Source organism: Dendrobates tinctorius, unplaced genomic scaffold (genome assembly GCF_039654945.1).
Source record: "Dendrobates tinctorius isolate UK_male_01 unplaced genomic scaffold, ASM3965494v1 ptg000143l, whole genome shotgun sequence".
Classification (NCBI taxonomy): Eukaryota; Metazoa; Chordata; class Amphibia; order Anura; family Dendrobatidae; genus Dendrobates; species Dendrobates tinctorius.
Genome location: NW_027361810.1, coordinates 47,027,193 through 47,050,657, shown reverse-complemented (window position 1 = coordinate 47,050,657; position 23,465 = coordinate 47,027,193). Strand labels below are relative to the sequence as shown.

General features: G+C 45.3%; 1 protein-coding gene across 4 annotated transcripts in view; it reads left to right on the top strand.

Moving 5' to 3' along the window:
- The window catches only part of OLA1 (Obg like ATPase 1), a 245,157-nt gene that overhangs the window by 12,655 nt on the left and 209,037 nt on the right, over positions 1 to 23,465 (top strand). For all 4 annotated transcript variants that reach the window (XM_073545915.1, XM_073545916.1, XM_073545918.1 and 1 more), the window contains one exon: positions 17,517 to 17,644. In XM_073545915.1, the coding sequence (XP_073402016.1) occupies positions 17,517 to 17,644 (128 nt within the window). The remainder of the gene's footprint in view (positions 1 to 17,516; positions 17,645 to 23,465) is intronic.

Here is a 23,465-nt window from a genome sequence, read left to right as displayed (position 1 = left end):
CACAATGTGTTAGGGGCGGTCACGGACCACCCCCCGACACGTTAACCACTTGCACACCGCGATCAAACACGATCGCGGTGTACCGGGGGTTAAAGGGAAGCATCGACAGGGAGGGGGCTCCCTCCGTGCTTCCCTGAGCCCCCCACGGCAGCGCAATGTGCAGCGCTGCTGCAGGGGGCTCCATCCCTGCAGGTCCCCGAATCCAAGATGGCGACGGGGACCTTCGGGGGCCTGCAGGGAGCTGGCTTCCTCACTGCCTGCAAAGCGCAGGCATGAGGAAAGCCTGTGCAGTGCCTGTGACAGATTGCTGATCTGTCACAGTGATCTGTGATGTGACAGATCAGCGATCTGTCACATGACAGCTATGTCCCCCCTGGGACAATGTAATAAAGTTAAAAAAAAAAAAAAAAAAAAAAAAAAGTGTAAAAATAATTTTAAAAAAAGCTAAATAAATTAAAAAAAAACTCTAATTTTTTGGAAATAAAAAAACAATAAAAGTACACATATTTGGTATCGCCGCGTCCGTAACGACCCGCCCTATAAAACTGTCCTATTAGTTAACCCCTTTAGCGAACCCCTTAAAGAATAAAAATAAAAAACTAAGCAAAAAATAATGATTTATTATCATACCGCCAAACAAAAAGTGCAATAACACGCGATCAAAAAGACGCATATAAATATCCATGGTACCGCTGAAAACGTCATCTTGTCCCGCAAAAAACTAGCCGCAATACAGCATCATCAGAGAAAAAATAAAAAAGTTATAGCTCGCAGTATAAAGCGATGCAAAAATAATAATTTTTTATATAAAATTGTTTTCACTGCGTAAAACTGACAAAACATAAAAAAATGACCTAATTGAGGTATCGCTGTAACTGTACGGACCCGAAGAATAAAACCGCTTTATCAATTTTACCGCAGGTGGAACGGTGTAAACGCACCCCCCAAAAGAAATTCATGAAATTCTGGTTTTTGCGTCCCAAAAATCGGAATAAAAAGCGATCAAAAGATGTCACGTGCCCGAAAATGATACCAATAAAAACGTCAACTCGTCCCGCAAAAAATAAGACCTCACATGACTCAGTGGGTCAAAATATGGAAAAATTATAGCTCTTAATATGTGGTGATGCAAAAACTATTTTTACAATAAAAAGCATCTTTTAGGGTATGACAGCCGCCAAACATAAAAACCGCCATAAATAGTAAATCAAACCCCCCGTTATCACCCCCTTAGTTAGGAAAAAATAATAAAATTAAAAGAAAACGTATTTATTTCCATTTTCCCATTAGGGCTAGGGTTAGGGCTAAGATTAGGGTTAGGGGTGTGTTGGGATTAGGGTTGGAGTTAGATTGGGGGGGTTTCCACTGTTTGGGCACATCAGGGGCTCTCCAAATGCAACATGGCGTCTGATCTCAATTTCAGCCAATTCTGCGTTGAAAAAGTCAAATGGTGCTCCTTCCCTTCCAAGCTCTGCCATGCGCCCAAACAGTGTTTTACCCCCACATATGGGGTATCAGCCTACTCAGGACAAATTGCAAAACAACTTTTGGGGTCCTATTTCTCCTGTTACCCTTAGGAAAATAAAAAATTGGGGGCAAAAATATCATTACTCTGTCGCCTTATTGGGGGACACAGAACCGTGGGTGTTATGCTGCTGTCCACTAGGAGGCGACACTATGCATAATCTGAAAAAGATTAACTTTGGCTCCTCCTCTGCAGTATACACCCCTGGACAGAGTCAGCCTTCTCCAGTTTTTGCTTAGTGTCGCAAGGAGGCACACCTAAGAGTTTTTACACTGTTTTTTTTCCTTGATTTTTTTTTCAACGGATTACAGATGAAGAAAAGCGGGTCCCCAGCGAGACTCCCGGCATGGCTCCCTCCTCGGTCCCCTATTAAGGGGTACCCGGTTGAGGTCGAGACGGCTATTCCCCATGTCGCTCCTTCCCCAGTCCCTCGGGTACTGGCTCGAAGTCGAGACCCCCCCTCCTTCCCCAGTTCCCTTGGGCTCTGGGTTGAGGTCGAGGATAGGATGAAGCCCCCCTGACGGTGACAGCAGCACCCTCCCTAATCCCCCTCTGGGGGCATTAGGTTGAGACACCGCAGGTAGGGCCTGTATCAGGCACCATTCGGCCACTTACAAGTCCAGGGACCCCAGCCCAGCTGCGGCCTCCTGTTGGGACCGGGGGAGGTGCAGGCAGGCATGGCACTTGTCAGAGACAGGGCTCCCTGCGCCCCTGTCTCTGTGGCAGCACCAGCTGCATAGCGCCTCAAAGGGACCCCCCACAGGGCCCAGGTGGCGCTCATGTCCTCACCGCTAGCCTGCCGTTCAATCCGGGGGGGTCTGGTTTGAATCCGACCCCCCCCCCCCCTCCCCGGACAACCGCGCCGTCCTGGAGCCCTTCTGGGCATGAGGTATCAAATTTAGGCCGCGGCTTCGGCCTAGCCGAAGTCGCCGCCCTATTCCCGCCCCCTGGCCCGCCCCCCGGATGACGAAAATGACACTCTGCAGTGTCATAGAAGGGGCGGATCGAGGCAGGAAGGGCGCGCTTTTACATAACTCAGCGCGCCCTTTTCAGCTCTCCGCCCCCTTCCCCCTCCACCTCAGAATCCCGGTGGCCATCTTGCTGCAGCAGGAAACATAGCTGACAGCCATACAACAGTCTCCGGGGGGCACAGGACTGTGATTTGTCGGCGCTGGACTTAAGGGCACACTGGTGGGGTAAGATCACAGCTGGGTTCTCTTTACTCAGCTGTGCATTCATATTACCTATAAGTTCTCCCCTTTGCATAGCCCCTGTAGGACCCCTGCTAGCCAGCCTCTGTGCATGATGCCGGGCTCAAGGAAGAAAACCAGGCAAGAGCATTCTGCACAGCCTGCAAGACCACTCCCCAGGGGCAGCACGGACCCACACTGCCGGGACTGTGTCCAAAACACTGGGTCAGAACCAACGCTTCTGCGTCTTCTTCCATACCGGAATGGGCTACTCAGATGTTGCAGTCTATAACACAGTCCATACAGAGCCTGACCTCTACACTACTGCAGGTTTTGCAGGGTCATGTCTCGGCTATGAACGTTACCCAGGCCACCGGCCGTTCTAGGCCGAGCGTGACTGCATTCGTCAGGTGGCGGCCGCTAAGCAGCTTGAGCCTTGGCCGGAACCCAAATGGGAGACCAGCCCGCGCTAGCAGGTCCGGGGTCATGCGTTTAAATCTCGGGGACATGCCACTTCCGACAGTCTCAGACGTAAGCGGACCCACAGGTCGCATTCATCTGCGTCCTCACATAGCACTCGGTCGTCCCCCTCCAGGAAGAGACACAGTGGCTCCAGGTCACCTAGTCCGTCCCCTGACGGAGACAGACAATGCGGATCTCCGCAACGATTTCCGACCACAGACTCGGAAGGCATATGTGACTCTAACCCAGACAACGAAACAGAGAATTATCTTGTCTCTTGTCCCCCTAGCAATACTGCAATAGTTGAGGATATCGTCTCTTCCATCCTTCGGGTGCTGGACATTTCAGATCCAACCCCGGAAGCACCAAAACACAAGATTTCCTTTGAAAGTGTTCAGAAACCATCGAAGGTCTTCCCTAATCACCCGGAATTTCAAAAAATCCTTTCTAAGCGTTTTTTGCAGCCTGAGAAAAAATTCGCCAATCGCAAGTATTTGGCCTCAAGGACACAGCAGACAGACAAGTCGAACGCATGGCTCGTTCAATCTTTGAAGCGGCAGGTGCCTCTTTGGCTCCCGCATTTGCTTCAGTTTGGGCAGCCAAGGCCATCATGGCTTGGGCTGATCTATATTGCAAAAGGGCCTTCAACCGTCAAATCCTCAGCTGGCGGACCAGGCGGTGCAAATTGCAGTGGTGGCAGATTACATGGTCCATGCAGCGTTGGACTCTGCAAGAGGAATAGCGGGAATAGCATCAAACGCCATCACAATCCGGCGTATTCTCTGGCTAAGAGAATGGAAAGCGGACGCGGCCTCAAAAAAGTCCTTAACAAATCTCCCGTACTTCAGTGGCCGTCTTTTCGGTGGAAAGCTGGATACAATGATATCCAATGCTACGGGGGCAAAAGTACTTCCCCAACTAAGACCAAAACGCACGTTTAAAAGGCGTAATCAATCTAGTTTCCGATCCTTTCGGAATTCTTCAGGCTGGTCCGTCTCACGCCCAGCACAAAAACCGTAATCGTTCCCCCCGCAGGGACAACACACGTGCGGCACAGAGGCCGGACAGGAACTGGCAATCAAAGACAAGCCAGGCAAAACCTAAAGGAGGAAAACCTCAGACTTTTCCCTCATCCTGACTCATGCCCTCTGGAAGACACCCCACTTGTAGGCGGACGACTGCTACTCTTTCAGCAGGTCTGGCTGCCTATTACAGAAGACAAGTGGGTCAAGGAAATATTGTCTTCAGGATACAAAATCGAGTTTACTACCAGCCCACCGCACAGGTTTTTTCCCTCTGTCCCTCCAAAATCCCCGCTCAAAGCTCAGGCCTTCCGTCAAGCGGTTTCTTTCCTCCTGCGAGCAGGAGTCATAGTGCCAGTCCCAGCAGAAGAGCGATTCCGAGGGTTCTACTCCAACCTGTTCGTGGTGCCCAAGAAGGGAGGCAGCGTCCGACCCATACTAGACCTCAAGCAACTCAACAAGTATGTTCGAGTTCGTCACTTCCGCATGCAATCCCTCCGGTCAATCGTTGCGTCTATGGAAAAAGGAGAATATCTTGCCTCCATAGACATACAGGACGCATACCTGCATATACCGATTGCTCCCGCCCATCAGAGTTTTCTCAGATTCGCAATCAACCAAGACCATTACCAGTTTGTGGCCCTCCCGTTCGGTCTCGCCACGGCTCCCAGAACATTTACAAAGGTCATAGCAGCTACCATGGACGTTCTGCACTCCAGAGGCATAGTAGTCGTTCCATACCTGGACGACCTTCTCATCAAGGCCCCCACCCTCAAGGACTGCGAGGTCAACGTCTCGATCACGATCGACACTCTGACGCGCCTGGGATGGTTAGTCAATTTACAGAAGTCCTTGACTACCCCGAGTCAGTCTCTGACCTTCCTGGGGATGCTATTCGACACCTCCAAGGGTCTGGTGATCCTCCCCAGGGACAAGGCACTGGCTGTCTGTCTGGGAGTTCACACACTCCTCCGCAAGTCCCCCAGAGCTCTCCGGTATGCCATGAGAGTACTTGGCAGGATGGCAGCAGCAATGGAGGCGGTACCATTTGCCCAGTTTCACCTCAGACCCCTTCAACTGGCCATCCTCAAGTCCTGCGACAGGAATCCGTTCTCCCTCGACAGGGAGTTCCGGTTATCAGCAAACACCAGGAGGTCCCTGCACTGGTGGCTCAAGCCAACCTCGCTTGCAAGGGGAAAATCCTTTCTCTCCGGTCAATGGAAGGTTTTGACCACCTACGCAAGCCTTATGGGTTGGGGCGCGGTGCACCTACATCAGAGCGCAAGGCAGGTGGTCACCAAGGGAATCGACCATGCCCATCAACATCCTGGATATTCGGGCCGTCTTCCTGGCGTTGAAAGCCTTCCATCATTTGCTGGCAGACTCTCATATCAGAGTACAGTCGGACAATGCCACGGCAGTGGCATACGTGAACCATCAAGGCGGCACCCGCAGCATCCAGGCGATGACCGAAGTAACGCGTATCCTACAATGGGCGGAGGCTGCAAGGTCGGTACTCTCCGCGGTCCACATTCCGGGTGTGGACAACTGGGAAGCCGACTATCTCAGCCGACAAGGAATGGACTCGGGGGAATGGTCTCTCCATCCCGAAGTCTTCTGTCAGATCTGTCATCGTTGGGGGACCCCGGACGTGGATCTGATGGCATCCCATCTCAAGGCCAAGGTTCCCAATTTCATGGCCAGGACGCGCGATCCGCGGTCGCTCGGAGCAGATGTCCTGGTTCAGGACTGGACCCAGTTCCAGCTTCTGTACATTTTTCCACCCCTCCCCCTGATCTCCAGAGTCCTGAGGAAGATCAAACAAGAGGGTGTTCCCACCATTCTGATCGCTCCAGACTGGCCCAGGCGTACATGGTACGCCGACGTCGTGCAACTCACAGCAGACGCCCCCTGGCGTCTCCCCACACGTCCCGACCTCCTGTCACAAGGCCCGTTCTTCCACCAGAACTCAGGGGCTCTCAATTTGACGGCGTGGCCATTGAGACCTGGGTTTTGACTCAAGCAGGTTTTTCACCGGACGTTGTTAAAACCATGATCAGGGCTCGAAAGCCAACTCCAGCCAGGATTTACTATCGTACCTTGAAGATTTTCTTCACATGGTGCTGGTGCGACTCTCGTGGGCAGATTCCACTTCCCTATTCTCTTCCAAAAGTCCTCGGTTTCCTTCAGTCAGGCCTGGACGCCGGGCTATCCCTGGGCTCGCTGAAGAGCCAGGTGTCAGCGCTCTCAGTGCTCTTTCAGAGGCGTATTGCTAACAAGCCACAAGCGAAGACTTTTCTCCAAGGGGTTTCCCGATTGGTTCCCCCCTACAAACGTCCGTTGGAGACGTGGGATCTCAACCTGGTCTTGACAGCACTACAGTCACCTCCTTTTGAACCCCTTAGGGTGGTCTCACTCCGCTTTCTATCACAGAAAGTGGGTTTTCCTGGTGGCAATCACCTCGCTACGCAGGGCGTCAGAACTTTCAGCTCTTTTCCTGCAGACAACCCTTCCTGGTTTTTCACCAGGACAAGGTGGTTCTCCGTACAGTACCATCCTTCCTTCCGAAGGTCGTGTCCAGCTTCCACCTCAATGAGGAAATATCACTACTGTCTCTTTGCCCAGCTCCCGTTCATAGGGTAGAGAAGGCTCTGCATACGCTTGACCTTGTCAGGGCATTGCGTATTTACGTGTCTAGGACTGCTCCCTTCTGGAAGTCTGATTCACTTTTCCTTCTTCCAGAAGGCGTTCGCAAGGGCCTACCGGCTTCCAAAGCCACCCTTGCTAAGTGGATCAAGTCCACCATTCAAGAGGCTTACCTTACCGCCTCAACAATTCTCCCCTTCCGGCCGGTATCACGGCACACACTACGCGGGCGGTAGGGGCCTCTTGGGCCATTCGGCATCAAGCCTTAGCACATCAAGTGTGTAAGGCAGCCACTTGGACTAGCCTGCACACATTTACAAAACACTACAGAGTGCATACCCAGTCCTCAGCGGATGCGAGCCTGGGTAGACGGGTCCTGCAGGCGGCAGTACCCCAAGTCTAGAGGACTGTCAGCACAATATTCGTCCACTGCTTCCCACCCAGGGACTGCTTTGGGACGTCCCACGGTTCTGTGTCCCCCAATAAGGCGACAGAGTAAAGGAGATTTTTGTGTACTCACCGTAAAATCTCTTTCTCTTAGCCTTTAATTGGGGGACACAGCTCTCACCCTGTTGCCCTTGCGGGCCGTTGTTACGGTTGGGTTCTCATATTGTTGTTTGAGCCTGTTTATAGTAGCCTTTTTTTACAGGCATGGTTATGTTTCTGGTATATTCCTCCTAATGCTTTTGCACAAAACTGGAGAAGGCTGACGCTGTCCAGGGGTGTACACTGCAGAGGAGGAGCCAAAGTTAATCTTTTTCAGATTATGCATAGTGTCGCCTCCTAGTGGACAGCAGCATAACACCCACGGTTCTGTGTCCCCCCGATTAAAGGCTAAGAGAAAGAGATTTTACGGTGAGTACACAAAAATCTCCTTTTTTGTGGAGAAAAATGATTTTTTTATTTTCACGCATGGACGTTATAAACTTCTGTGAAGCACTTGGGGGTTCAAAGTGCTTACCACACATCTAAATAAGTTCCGTGGGGGGTCTAGTTTCCAAAATGGGGTCACTTGTGGGGAGTTTCAATAGTTTAGGTACATCAGGGGCTCTCCAAACGCACATGACACCCACAGAACATTCCATCAAAGTCTGCATTTCAAAACGTCACTACTTCCCTTCCGAGCCCCGACGTGTGCCCATACAGTAGTTTTCTCCCACATATGAGGTATCAGCGTACTCAGGACAAATTGGACAACAACTTTTGGGGTCCAGTTTCTCCTGTTACCCTTGGCAAAATAAAAAAAAATTGGGGACTAAATGATCAGGTTTGTGGAAAAAATACGATTTTTTTATTTTCACGCCCGGGCATTATAAACTTCTGTGAAGCCCTTGGTTTCAGGGGTTTTCCAATCGCGACATGGTGTCCAATCTCAATTCCAGCCAAAAAAGTCAAATGGCGCTGCTTCCCTTCTGAGCTCTGCCATGCTCCCAAATAGTCGTTTACACCCACATACGGGGTATCAGCGTACTCAGGACAAATTGCACAATAACTTTTAGGGTCCTGTTACCCTTGAAGAAATAAAAATTGGGGGTGAAAAGATCATTTTTGTGGAAAAAATGTGATTATTTTAATTGTACCGCTGTACGTTATAAACTTTTGTGAAGCCCTTGTGGGTTCACAGTTCTCACCACATATCTAGACAAGTTCCTAGGGGGGTCTAGTTTCCAAAATGGGGTCACTTGTGGGGGGTTTCCACTGTTTAGGTACATCAAGGGCTCTCCAAACGTGACATGGCGGCCGATCTGAATTCCAGCCAATTTTGCATTGAAAAAGTCACACGGCGCTCCTTTCCTTCTGAGCTCTGCCATGCTCCGAAACAGTGGTTCCCCCCCACATATCAGGTATCAGCGTACTCAGGACAAACTGCACAATAACTTTTGCAGTCCAACTTCTGTTACCCTTGGTAAAATAAAAAAAAATTGAATCTGAAGTATTTTTTTTGTGAAAAAAAGTTAAATGTTCATTTTTTTTTTTTAAATATTCAAAAAATTCCTGTGAAGCACCTGAAGGGTTAAGAAACTTCTTGAATGTGGTTTTGAGCACCTTAAGGGGTGCAGTTTTTAGAATGGTGTCACTTTTGGGTATTTTCTATCATATAGACCCCACAAAGTGGCTTCAAATGTGATGTGGTCCGTAAAAATAAAATGGTGTTGCAAAAATGAGAAATCGCTGGTCAACTTTTAACCCTTATGGCTGTGTGCACATGATGCGGATTTTACCGCACAGAAACGTTTCATATCCGCATTGTGATGTACAGTAGCATTTAAAGCAATGAAAAAAAATCGCTGTGCAGACGCTGCTGATTTTTCAATCCGCAGCATGTTACTTCTTTTGTGCGGTTTTCCACCTCCCCTGTCTCCAAATCCACAGGGGGAAAACCGCAGTGGAAAACCGCATGAAAACCACAAGAAAACCGCATTAAAAATGGAAGAAATCCGCAGGAAAAATGCAGGTCATTTGACCTGCGGATTTCTTCAATTCTGCGCAGAAAAATCCGCAGGGCCAAAAAGTACTGCACTCAGCATATAACTTCCTAACAAAAAAAAATTTTGGTTCCAAAATTGTGCTGATGTAAAGTAAACATGTGGGAAATGTTACTTATTAAGTTTCTTGTGTGCTGTATCTCTGTGATTTAAGGGCATAAAATTTCAAAGTTGGAAAATTGCGAAATTTTAAAAATTTTCACCAAAATTCAGTTTTTTTCACAAATAAACGCAAGTTATTTGAATGAAATTTTACCACTAACATGAAGTACAATATGTCATGAGAAAACAGTGTCAGAATCACCGGGATCCATGGAAGCGTTTCAGAGTTATTACCTCATAAAGGGATAGTGGTTAGAATTGTAAAAATTGGCCTGGTCATGAACGTGCAAACCACCCTTGGGGATTAAGGGGTTAAAAATAAACTGTCATTTCGGAAAACTCTTATTTACCTGCAGATATGGGGTTAATCTACAGGTAAATAGCTTTTAAATGCTGCCCAGCTACCTTACTAAAAGTGTGGCTACCAGAACAAAATGAACTTATTTCCTCCCAGGAACTGCTGGCTTTCAGTCATAGTGGAGTGCGTGAAAGTGCAGCTTCTGGAAGAATATAAACTTATTTCCTCCCAGGAACCGCAGGCTTTCAGTCATAGGGACGTGCACAGAGCGGTTACAGTCATGTCCTGGAACTTTGTTTGCTTACAGCCGCCACTCACTGTGTACAGAGCGATCACTGCAGCCACTTCCTGCATGTCTCTATGACTAAAAGCCGACAGCTCCCAGGAGGAAATAAGTTTATATTCTTTCTGTAGCGTTACTTTCAATAAGGCGGTCTGGCAGCATTGTAATGCTATTTACCTGCAGTTTAACTCCATATGTGCAGGTAAATTAAATACTGTATATACTCGAGTATAAGCCGACCCGAGTATAAGCCGACCCCCTAATTTTGCCACAAAAAAACTGTGAAAACTTATTGACTCGAGTATAAGCCTAGGGTGGGAAATGCTCCATAGATTATTCCCCAATATGGTGCCCCCATAAGCAGCTCCATAGATTATTCCCCCATATACTGCCCCCATAAGAAGCTCCATAGATTGTTCCCCCATATACTGCCCCCATTAGAAGCTCCTAAAGATTATTCCCCCATGTGCTGCTGCTGCTGCAGCATGTAAAAATAAAAACAATGACATACTCACCTCTCCGTCGCTGGGTGTCAGATACTCACCTGTCCTGCGTCCATGGCTGCTCACCGCTATCTGCCACGTCATCAGTCAGTGACGTTCAGACTGCAGGGGGCGCGGCGCGCACTAATCACGTCACCGCGCCCTCTGCTGTCTCAAGTCACTGACCGATGACAGACAGCAGCAAGCAGCCATGGACGCAGGACAGGTGAGTATCGCTATACTTACCCGTCCTGACGCTGTCGCTTGAGCCCCAAGCTTCTCTGCGCTCTCTCTTCCTGCGTTCAGCGGTCATGTGATACCGCTCATTAAAACTCATGAATATGCGCATATCCTGCTGAAGGCAGGAACAGAGAGCGCGGAGAAGCTGGGGGCTCAAGAGACAGCGTCAGGACGGGTAAGTATGACCTGACACCCTCACCCCCCCGGTGTATATGACTCGAATATAAGCCGAGAGGGGGGACTTTCAGCCCAAAAAAACGGGCTTATATTCGAGTATATACGGTAGCTTTGTCCGAGGTGACAGATTCTCTTTAAAGGGAATGTGTAATGAAAAAAAAATGACTTGGGGTATGTTTACACATGGCATTTTTGCATCCAATTTTTTTTTTCTGCTGAAAAAATGCTGCATTTTATAGTAAGCGCAAAGTAAATTTAAAACCAGGGCTGTGGAGTCAGTAAGTCATACCTGCGACTCCGACTCCTCAATTTCCCTTACAACGACTCCACGACTCCGACTCCCACATATATTGCTTATACTTAAGTGAAAAATTTATTGTAGTACAATGTGAACATCAGACATTGAATCATTTTTATGATACAATTACCAAGATATTTAGATAGAACATAATATATATTTATTGGAATACAACTTTAGAACACAAAAAACTGTAATAAATTGTAAATATGTAATGCACTATGTAATATCGATTACATATATACAGTACAAACCAAAAGTTTGCACACACCTTCTCATTCAAAGAGTTTTCTTTATTTTCATGACTATGAAAGTTGTAGATTCACTCTGAAAGCATCAAAAATAGGAATTAACACATGCGGAATTATATAATTAACAAAAAAGTGTGAAACAACTGAAAATATGTCTTGCAGTCTAGGTTCTTCAAAGTAGCCACCTTTTGCTTTGATTACTGCTTTGCACACTCTTGGCATTCTCTTGATGAGCTTCAAGAGGTAGTCACCTGAAATAGTCTTCCAACAGTCTTGAAGGAGTTCCCAGAGATAAGCACTTGTTGGTCCTTTTGCCTTCACTCTGCGGTCCAGCTTACGCCAAACCATCTCGATTGGGTTCAGGTCTGGTGATTGTGGAGGCCAGGTCATCTGGCGTAGCACCCCATCACTCCCCCTCTTGGTCAAATAGCCCTTACACAGCCTGGAGGTGTGTTTGGGGTCATTGTCCTGTTGAAAAATAAATGATGGTCCAACTAAACACAAACCGGATGGAATAGCATGCCGCTGCAAGATGCTGTGGTAGCCATGCTGGTTCAGTATGCCTTCAATTTTGAATAAATCCCCAACAGTGTCACCAGCAAAGCACCCCCACACCATCACCACCTCCTCCATGCTTCACGGTGGCAACCAGGCATGTAGAGTCCATCCGTTCACCTTTTCTTCATCGCACAAAGACACGGTGGTTGGAACCAAAGATCTCAAATGTGGACTCATCAGACCAAAGCACAGATTTCCACTGGTCTAATGTCCATTCCTTGTGTTCTTTAGCCCAAACAAGTCTCTTCTGCTTGTTGCCTGTCCTTAGCAGTGGTTTCCTAGCAGCTGTTTTACATGAAGGCCTGCTGCACAAAGTCTCCTCTGAACAATTTTTGTAGAGATGTGTCTGCTGCTAAAACTTTGTGTGGCATTGACCTGGTCTCTAATCTGAGCTGCTGTTAACCTGCGATTTCTGAGGTTGGTGACTCGGATGAACTTATCCTCCGCAGCAGAGGTGACTCTTGGTCTTCCTTTCCTGGGGCGGTTCTCATGTGAGTCAGTTTCTTTGTAGCGCTTGATGGTTTTCACCACTGCACTTGGGGACACTTTCAAAGTTTTCCCAATTTTTCGGACTGACTGACCTTCATTTCATAAAGTAATGATAGCCACTCGTTTTTCTTTACTTAGCTGCTTTTTTCTTGCCATAATACAAATTCTAACAGTCTATTCAGTAGGACTATCAGCTGTGTATCCACCAGACTTCTGCACAACACAACTGATGGTCACAACCCTATTTATAAGGCAAGAAATCCCACTTATTAAACCTGACAGGGCACACCTGTGAAGTGAAAACCATTTCCGGTGACTACCTCTTGAAGCTCATCAAGAGAATGCCAAGAGTGTGCAAAGCAGTAATCAAAGCAAAAGGTGGCTACTTTGAAGAACCTAGAATATAAGACATATTTTCAGTTGTTTCACACTTTTTTGTTAATTATATAATTCCACATGTGTTAATTCCTATTTTTGATGCCTTCAGAGTGAATCTACAATATTCATAGTCATGAAAATAAAGAAAACTCTTTGAATAAGAAGCTGTTTCCAAACTTTTGGTCTGTACTGTGTATGTGTGTGTATATGTATGTGTGTGTGTATATATGTATATACACACACACACACACACACACACACACACACACACACACACACACACTATGACTTATCTCAGCTAAGACAAACCCTAGATCCTCAGGCTACATTCACACCATGGGCGTAGCCAGGATCAAACCTAGGGGAGGGGGGGGCAGAACCTCATACTGCACACCTCAGCAGCTGCAGAACCTCATACTGCACACCCCTACACTTGAAAATAAAGCCTGCACCATAAGAAGATGTGGTGATCAATGCAATCTATTTATTCCAACTATCTGTTGATGTGTTACTAAGGACGAGCAATGCCTGTCCTGGGCGTCCTTTTGGGCAGCTATGAGGTGTACCTGACTGGTGCTAAAAAAAAAGAAAAAAAAAAGAGTGTTAGTCTGTGTGCTACCCGGCTTTCATTTTTTTTGGTACAGATAAGATATGGATAGACAGATATGGATAAATGGATAGAGCAGATTTCTATTCTGCTTTTGCTATTGGAAACATTATCTATGAGCTCAAAAACCTTTCAGGTGATGCAGCTTTTTAAAAAGCTGATCTGCTTTTGCAGCTGAAAAACGTATCAAAAAATGCAGGAAAAGCGCTGTGTGTGAATGTAGCCTTAGATCAGGAATAGAACAGTCATTTATAGGACATTTCATAACTTTCCCAAATTCCTGTGAAAAAATATTCAGCACATTCTGCATTGAATTACTGTACCCAATTTATTATATATTTTAGGAGTCGGTCCATTTTATTCCGACTCCACCAAAATGAGCTCCGACTCCACAGCCCTGTTTAAAACTTCTAAAATCTCATTCACAAATGCTGTTTTTTTTGAGCTGCTGGATGCGTTTTGAAATCTGTAGCCTGTCAATTCTTTCAGCATTTTTACAGCTTTTTTCAGGAATTCAAATGAATAGGAAAAAAATTAACTGAAAGATGCGTGTACTGCACGCAGCGGTTTTCCTGCCAACACTGTTTTTTGGTGTAGAAAAATCTTCACATCTTCTTACACTTATTGTTTAATTCAGGTTCTTTTTCTAAATGTATTTTTTAATTTTAGATTTTTATCACTGTATTCTTGCCATTTTTACTCTGACCATTATGCCTAATATTAGTCTCGTACTGTCTGTTATGTACAGCAGGGTTCTCCAACTCCAGTCCTCAAGGCCCACCAACAGGTCATGTTTTCAGGATTTCCCTTGTATTGCACAGGAGAAGCAATTATCACCTGAGCAATACTAAGGAAATCCTTAAAACATGATCTGTTGGTGGGCCTTGAGGACTGGAGTTGGAGAACCCTGCTGTACAGCATCCATATGGACTCTGACTACGGGAGTTCTTTTTGTTCATGCTCTCATTTGAACAAAGGCCATTGTGAACGGAGGGAGTGGATGCGAGCTGCAATATCAGCTATTATGAATGGTAGATTCTGTGTTATTTTCTGTGTGTAAAGGTGTGATAGTCATTGTTATCGTTTTCTTTAAAGGGTTTTCCAAGCTTGGGGTTCGAGTCTGCAGTTATGCTCTTTGACTGTAGACTTGTGAATCCTCACCGTGTGCACAGTGTGCGTTGTCAGGATTCTCCTGTACTGAGAGCGGGCAGTCATGTGACTGCAAGTATGTGATTGATATACTTTTGGCCACATTACCACTAGACATGTCTGATCTCTCTCAATTCACCTTTATTGAGCAAGGCAGCACACGTCCAGTTTGCACGTGACCGCATATATGCAAATTGTGTACTTGAGGTCACGCGCCTGGCTTCGGAGAACCCTGACTGCGCACACTGTGAGGATTCACACGTGTACAGTCACATTGAGTAACTGCAGACTTGAACCTCCAGCCTGGATAACTCCTTTAGTAATGACTGCAGAAAAGTCATCTATACAGACTAGGAAGTATTCAGTCTTGTATTAGGCTTAGTGGTGAGTATGAAAATAAATTTACTGGTGCAGAGCGGTCACAGACTGCTCCTACCAGTGATTCAGCTGCCTCTGCTGAAGTCACCTCGACAAAGTGACTTCTTTTCCGCCCTGCTCTGTCGAGTGGTTATGACTTCCCTCATTGATTGACAATCTGCTCCACCATTTAGGCAGCAGGAATCTGGCTGTCAATCAGAATGACGTTGGAAGTCCCGCTCTGTCAACGGAGCCGAGCGGAAAAGTAGCCTCCTCTCTTACCAGCGTGATGTCAGAGGCAGCTGAATCGCTGGCAGGAGCTGTCTGTGCCAGCGAAGAATGGCGCCGAACACAACCAGCAGGTAGGCAGCAAATACCTGTCTGTCAGTGCTTAGGCACATTTTTTGTTTTTCACAAAGTCCCGGATATCCCCTTTAAAAACCTGATTTAAAGGGACCCTGTCAAGTCAATTTTAGCAACTAAACTGTCCCCAGTGTGGTGTTAGTGATGCAGTGTACGTCACTGATACATTGTTGTGAATCAAAACGGCGCCATAATCCTCTCCAAAAATCTCTTTGTATAGTTAAGTATAATATAAAAACCGCAGTGGCGCTCAAGTATATATAGGGACTCCAGCAGCAAAAGTACAAAGACACCAGTCACCATAGATGTCAAAGGGAAAGTCTGTATAGATAAATGAATTACTACTGCGCTTAGTCACTGGTATCTATTGTCTTACTCAAATGGATTTGATGAGAAAAAAAAAACTGGCAAACAATCAACCTTTATTAATAGGTAACAACAAGGAATATACTTTTGATGACTACATCACCTGTGCTACAGAGAGTGTCATTTACACGATAAAATGCCCCTGTGAAAAAATCTATACAGGGCGCACTAAACGCCCATTAAAAATAAGGATAAACCAACATATCCGGAATATAAAGAAGAAATTCATGGGCCATCCTCTGTCAAGCCACTTTGCTAATTATCATGAAGGTTTGGTGTCTAATATGACAGTTATGGGGATAGAACTCGTTCATAAACAGGCACGCAAAGGAGACCATATAAAACTAATGTCTCGAGCTGAGTCACGCTGGATTTTTATGCTTGATACTCTTATTCCTAAAGGACTCAATAGTGAAATTGAACTATTTGGCTTCCAGTGATGACGGACATTTTTAATTGATTTATTTACTTCTATTGAGTGTGTGCATATATACTACAGACCACATCCCTGAGGAAGGAGACAGGAGTCTCTGAAACATGTAGGATAGCTTTTTGGTCCTCATTGCAATCTCTAGGCTGCAGCCCAGTGCATCACGTGTCTCTGACTTCACACAGGTCCTGTGCTGACGACGAGCATAGTGTGAAGTTTCGGCACCTAGTTCAGTGTGTTTTCCCACCCAGCCTGCCATTAGAACGACTGCTGCCACCGGCCGGGGTAGCATCGCTAACAGGATTACTGCAGTTCTTAAGCAAGAAGCATTTAATCAGCAACCCACCGGAGGAGTGTTATTACTTACAGAAGGACTTTTGGGATCTCCAAACACAGAATCAGCCTTCACTTGTGAGACTGAGCCCGCCCTCCCCCTCTGTGGCTGTTAACCCCTACTGCTTTACAAGGTAAACTTGGTTTCTTGCACTAAAATTGACATTAAGCATCCAAAGGGATATATATGACTTTTTTAGTGTTACTTATTGTTGTTCTCTGTCCAAACCTGGTTCTTTTATTGTGCTCTGGACTTTGATTTTTTTTTTTTTCTCCAAATCCATTTGAGTAAGACAATAGATGCCAGTGACTCTAAGCACAGTAGTAATTCATTTATCTATAGTTATTAAGTACCTTCTCTATTAGACACAGGGGTGGCGTTTTATTTTTTTAATTTCAGTTAAGGGATTGTCATATTTTTGACGCCCATGCACTTCGATTGTTACAGGGTGCGCCGGCATAACGGGAATCTGCCCTAAAATCCCACGCTTGTGCAGTGACGAGCGGCTCCCCGCGCATGCGCCGGAGCCGCTGCGTGTCAAAGGCTCTGTGACCACGTTCACCACTTCGCGTGCACGAGAAGATGCTCGTCACTGCGCAAGCGTCGGATTTTATTTCAGTTTCCTGTTACGTGTGCGCATCCCGGAACACCAGAGTGCGTTGGCGTCAACAATGTGATGAGCCTGTGACTAAAGGAGAATGTATTATATAACTATACAAAGTGATTTTTGGATGTGATTACGGCACGGTTTGATTGAGAACAACGTGTTGGTGATGCACATTGTATCACTAAGCACACTGGGGATAGTTTATTCGCTAAACATGACGAGACAGGTTCCCTTTAAACAATAGATCGTTTTCTGATGACACATTTCCTTTAAGGTCGGCTAAATGTAAACGTCTGCTTGAAATTGGACGCTGACACAAACGTTGCATGTTCTTTGCCCATTCTCAGAATTGCACAGACCTGATGTTGCATTACTAGGACTGACTTCATTAGTGATTGTGTTTCTTTCCTCTGAAGCAAAGTTCCGGCTTTTCTGAACGTGGTGGACATCGCCGGCCTTGTGAAAGGGGCCAGCGCGGGCCAAGGCTTGGGGAACGCTTTTCTGTCTCACATCAGTGCCTGCGATGGAATATTTCATCTTATGCGTAAGTAACAGCTTGCTCTATGAGGATGCCGAACACCGGTGTTACGCTGTGTGAATGGAGGGGAACGTGAACATTATCCAAAACATTTTTTAACTAAAAATGTCTGACTTCTGTAATAAATTACCCAATTTATCATTAAAAAATACAGAAGATCGAGCTGTTTATCCTCCTTGTAATAAAAAGTGAAAACAGTTGGTAATATGGTAAAATAAAAAATAGAACAATGCTCATTCTTTCTTTCTCTGGCGATGCATCGCTGACAATGGCGCTTCCTGATTATTTTTTTTTTTGCACTGATGGTCAGCATGTGATCAATGCAGTCAATCAGCACTGATGCCAGTAGTATGGCATGTGACCCCTTCAACCACTGATTGGCTGCAGTGGTCATCTGATGACAGCCGGTAAACAAACACCAGGAACGCCGCCAGAGCTTATGTGCTGGGTCGCCAAGGGAAAAAAAAAGGTACTGTTTCTTTAATTTTTTTTTTTTGCTAAGTTGAATAACCTATATATTTGAAATCCACATTGTTCCAGGGGCATGTCCTCGGTCTTAGCCCGACGCTTTTCAGTGTACCCAACTGCAGTGATGATATCCCATTATTTATTATGCTTTGCATATATAGCGCTATCATATTTTGCAGTGCTTTTCATATGTGATCATCACTGTCCCCATTGGGGCTCACAATCTCTATTCCCTATCAGTATGTCTTTGTGGTGTGAGAGGAAGTCTGAGAACCAGGAGGAAACCCACACAAACACGGAGAGAAGATACAAACTCTTTGCAGATGTTGTCCTTGGTGGGATTTGAACCCAGGGCTGCAATGCTAACCACTAATCCACAATGCTTTCTTTTAAAGGGAATCTGTCACCAGGATACTCTGAGGAATCTAAGGTTTAAATCGCATTGTGGTTTGTTTTACATGTTCCTTTACTCCTTGTTTCCATGTTTTCTTTCATGGCTTTGCTGCCTTCAGCCTAAATCGACAACGTGCACATTCCAATAAGAACAATGAAAACCATTGCATGAATAGGTGTGTCCAAACTTTTGACTGGTATGGTATCTGCCGGCTCATGTGCTTGTCCTATTCATTAGAATAGGCATCCCTTCAATGTGCGCTGCATTCAGGGATCTTCTGCCCAGGCGCCTGCGACTTTAGCTCCAGTGACCTCCGATTTGTGTGCGCCGATAAAGTGCTCTCTCCACTTCCTCCCTGCATAGTCATCGCTACGTACACATGGTTCCTAGCGATGACTATGAAGTGAGGACGTGGGGAGAGCACCTTATCGTCACGCACTCCAGAGGTCACAGTGACTCGTCTGTGCACAAGATCCCTGATTGCAGTGCCCATAGAAGGGAGGAAGAGGTACGTAGTGTGGAGGGAGTGTAGGGCACAGGCGCGGGATTCCGGGGCCATAACTGACGTGCATGGGAGGGGATCAGTACTGTCATGAGGACAGGAGGCAGGTATTTCTTCCAGGCACTGCATGCTCCAGAGCCTGGAAGAAATCATTAATATACAGAAAGAATATAACATTTCTCAACAACAAGACCATTATCCCCTTACTGCCATGTGACGTACTATCCCGTCCATGTGCCCTGGGACTTAATTCCCAGGGACGGGATAGTACGTCACAGCGATCAGCGGCGCCCCCGTGGTGAGCGCCGCTGATCGTGGCGGGGTGTCAGCTGATTATCACAGCTGACACCTGGCACAATGTGTCAGGGGCGGTCACGGACCGCCCCCGACACGTTAACACCTTGCACACCGCGATCAAACATGATCACGGTGTACTGGGGGTTAAAGGGAAGCATCGGCAGGGAGGGGGCTCCCTCCGTGCTTCCCTGAGCCCCCCACAACAGCACAATGTGCAGCTCTGCTGCGGGGGTCTCCTTCCCTGCAGGTCCCCGAATCCAAGATGGCGACGGGGGCCTGCAGGGAGCAGGCTTCCTCAGTGCCTGCAAAGCGCAGGCAAGAGGAAGTCTTCTTCAATGCCTGTGACAGATCGCTGATCTGTTAGTGATCTGTGATGTGACAGATCAGCGATCTGTCACAGGACAGTGATGTCCCCCCTGGGACAACCTAATAAAGTTAAAAAAAAAAAAAAAAAAAAAAGTGTAAAAATAATTTAAAAAAAATCGCTAAATAAAAAAAAAAATATTCCCTAATAAATTCATTTTTTGGAAATAAGAAAACCCAATAAAAGTACACATATTTGGTATCACCGCGTCCGTAGCGAACCCCTTAAATAAAAAACGAAGCAAAAAATGTTTTATGATACCGCCGAACAAAAAGTGCAATAACGCGCGATCAAAAAGGCGCATATAAATATCCATGGTACCGCTGAAAACGTCATCTTGTCCCGCAAAAAAAAGAGCTGCCACGCAGCATCATCAGAGAAAAATTAAAAAAGTTATAGCTCGCAGAATGAAACGATGCAAAAATAATTATTTTTTATATAAAATAGTTTTTAGTGCATAAAAGCGCCAAAACATAAAAAAATGATATAATCGAGGTATTGCTGTAACCGTACTGACCCGAAGAATAAAACCGCTTTATCAATTTTACCGCACGCGGAACGTTGTAAACGCACCACCCAAAAGAAATTTGTGAAAAGCTGGTTTTTGTTCATTCTGCGTCCCAAAAATCGGAATAAAAAGCGATCAAAAAATGTCACGTGCCCGAACATGATACCAATAAAAGCGTCAACTCGTCCCGCAAAAAATAAGACCTCACATGACCCGGTGGGTCAAAATATGTAAAAATTATAGCTCTCAATATGTGGTGATGGAAAAACTATTTTTTACAATAAAAAGCGTCTTTTAGTGTGTGATAGCTGCCAAATATAAAAACCGCCATAAATAGTTAATCAAACCCCCCCGTTATCACCCCCTTAGTTAGGGAAAAATAATAAAATTAAAAAAATGTATTTATTTCCATTTTCCCATTAGGGTTAGGGCTAGGGTTAGGGCTGAGATTGGGGTTTGGGTTGTGTTGGGTTTAGGGTTGGAGTTATAATTGGGCGGTTTCCACTGTTTGGGCACATCAGGTGCTCTCCAAACGCGACATGGTGTCTGATCTCAATGCCAGCCAATTCTGCGATGAAAAAGTCAAATGGTGCTCCTTCCCTTCCAAGCTCTGCCATGCGCCCAAACAGTGTTTTACCCCCACATATGGGGTATCAGCGTACTCAGGACAAATTGCAAAACAACTTTTGGGGTCCAATTTCTCATTTTACCCTTAGGAAAATAAAAAATTGGGGGCAAAAATATCATTTTTGTGGAAAAAAAAAATTATTTTTTTATTTTCACGCCTGGGCGTTATAAACTTCTGTGAAGCACTTGGGGGTTCAAAGTGCTCACCACACATCTAGATAAGTTCCTTGGGGGGTCTAGTTTCCAAAATGAGGTCACTTGTGGGGCGTTTCCCCTGTTTGGGCACATCAGGTGCTCTCCAAAGGCAACATGACACCCACAGACCATTCCATCAAAGTCTGCATTCCAAAACATCACTACTTCCCTTCCGAGCCCCGACGTGTGCCCATACAGTAGTTTTCTCCCACATATGAGGTATCAGCGTACTCAGGACAAATTGGGCAAGAACTTTTGGGTCCATTTTCTCCTGATACCCTTGGGAAAATAAAAAAATTGGGGACTAAATGATCATGTTTGTGGAAAAAATACGATTTTTTTATTTTCACGCCTGGGCGTTATAAACTTCTGTGAAGCCCTTGTGGGTTCAAAATTCTCACCACATATCTAGATAAGTTCCTTGGGGGGGGTCTAGTTTCCAAAATGGGTCACTTGTGGGGGGTTTCCACTATTTAGGTACATCAGGGGCTCTCCAAACGTGACATGGCATCCGATCTGAATTCCAGCCAATTTTGCATTGAAAAAGTCAAACGGCGCTCCTTCCCTTCTGAGCTCTGTCATGCGCCGAAACAGTGGTTCCCCCCTCATATCAGGTATCGGCATACTCAGGACAAATTGCACAATAATGTTTCCAGTCCAATTTCTCCTTTTACAGTTGGTAAAATAAAAAAAATTGAACCTGAAGTATTTTTTTTGTGAAAAAAAGTTCAATGTTCATTTTTTTTTTTAAATATTCAAAAAATTCCTGTGAAGCACCTGAAAGGTTAATAAACTTCTTGAATGTGGTTTTGAGCACCATAAGGGGTGCAGTTTTTAGAATGGTGTCACTTTTGGGTATTTTCTATCATATAGACCCCTCAAAGTGGCTTCAAATGTGATGTGGTCCGTAAAAATAAAATGGTGTTGCAAAAATGAGAAATCGCTGGTCAACTTTTAACCCTTATAACTTCCTAATTAGAAAAAAAAAATTTTGGTTCCAAAATTCTGTTGATGTAAAGTAAACATGTGGGAAATGCTACTTATTAAGTTTTTTGTGTGCCGTATCGCTGTGATTTAAGGGCATAAAAATTAAAAGTTGGAAAATTACGAAATTTTCAAAATTTTCGCCAAATTTCCCTTTTTTTCACAAATAAACACAAGTTATATGAATGAAATTTTACCACTAACATGAAGTACAATATGTCATGAGAAAACAATGTCAGAATCACCGGGATCCATGGAAGCGTTTCAGAGTTATTACCTCATAAAGGGACAGTGGTCAGAATTGTAAAAATTGGCCCGGTCATGAACGTGCAAACCACCCTTGGGTGTTAAGGGGTTAATGTGAGGCATACTGTCCACCCATATTAATAGGTCATATACATCCCGGGGGTGACAGATTCCCTTTACGTTCACATGATCTCAATAACCAATCACTAGCCTCAGCTGTATCCTGTTTGAGGCCAGTGATTGACTGCAATGATCTATGGGCTATACAAGACATTTTCCCCTCTCAAATTTGGGGGAGACTGTAGTTCATTAGGATCTCATTTCCACAGGGTAAACTGACTCTGCTCACTTCTGCCTATTATTATTCTAATGAATAAGACAGGTACATAAGCCGGCAGAAACAATACCGGTCAAAAGTTTGGACACACCTATTCATGCAATGGTTATCATTGTTTTTATTGGAATATGCACATTGTAGATTTAGAAAACCAACGGTGTAATTATAGGCATAAAAAAATTTCCAATACACCACCAATGAACCAAATAGCAAAAGGTCCGTTAAAAAATCATGCTTTATTAACATAAATATCTTTTTATAAAATGAACCAATTATTACAAAAATTAACAAACACGGTGCCTAACTACAGAAAAGGACGTATAAGCACTAGAATGATGCATCAAAATTAGAGAAACATATTGCAAGACGCCACTGTTGCTATATAACATATCACAAATGAATTGGTATATAAAGATTGAGCTACCTACTCTGACATAGCATATATGCAGGGAAAAGGCAAAATTCTCCTATATAAAATTCCCATGCAACTGCCTATCAGAAACAGGTGCCTTCAAACAACTATAATGCATATTACCTCAATTAATTTGTTCAGAAGTGCAGTGGTGTTTAAAAGTGCATAAAGTGCTGCAATGCTGATAGCGTCCTTCCAACCCCGACGTACGTTTCGTCAACTCTTCCTCATGGGGCATTGTAGATTTAGACTGAAGGCAGCAAAGCCAGGAAAGAAAGCATGGAAACAAGGAGTAAAAAATCGTGTAAGACGAACCAGAATGTGATTTCCATCTTAGCTTCATCAGGTGGTCACCTGCAATAGCTTCCATTGAACAGGTATGCCTTATGAAGAGTTTTTGTGGAATCATCAGCATCCAGAAAGTGCTTCCATCAGGTGTGTTTAACAGAGGGAATGTTGCTGCACAGTTCCTTATAGTGCTGAGTCCTATTCC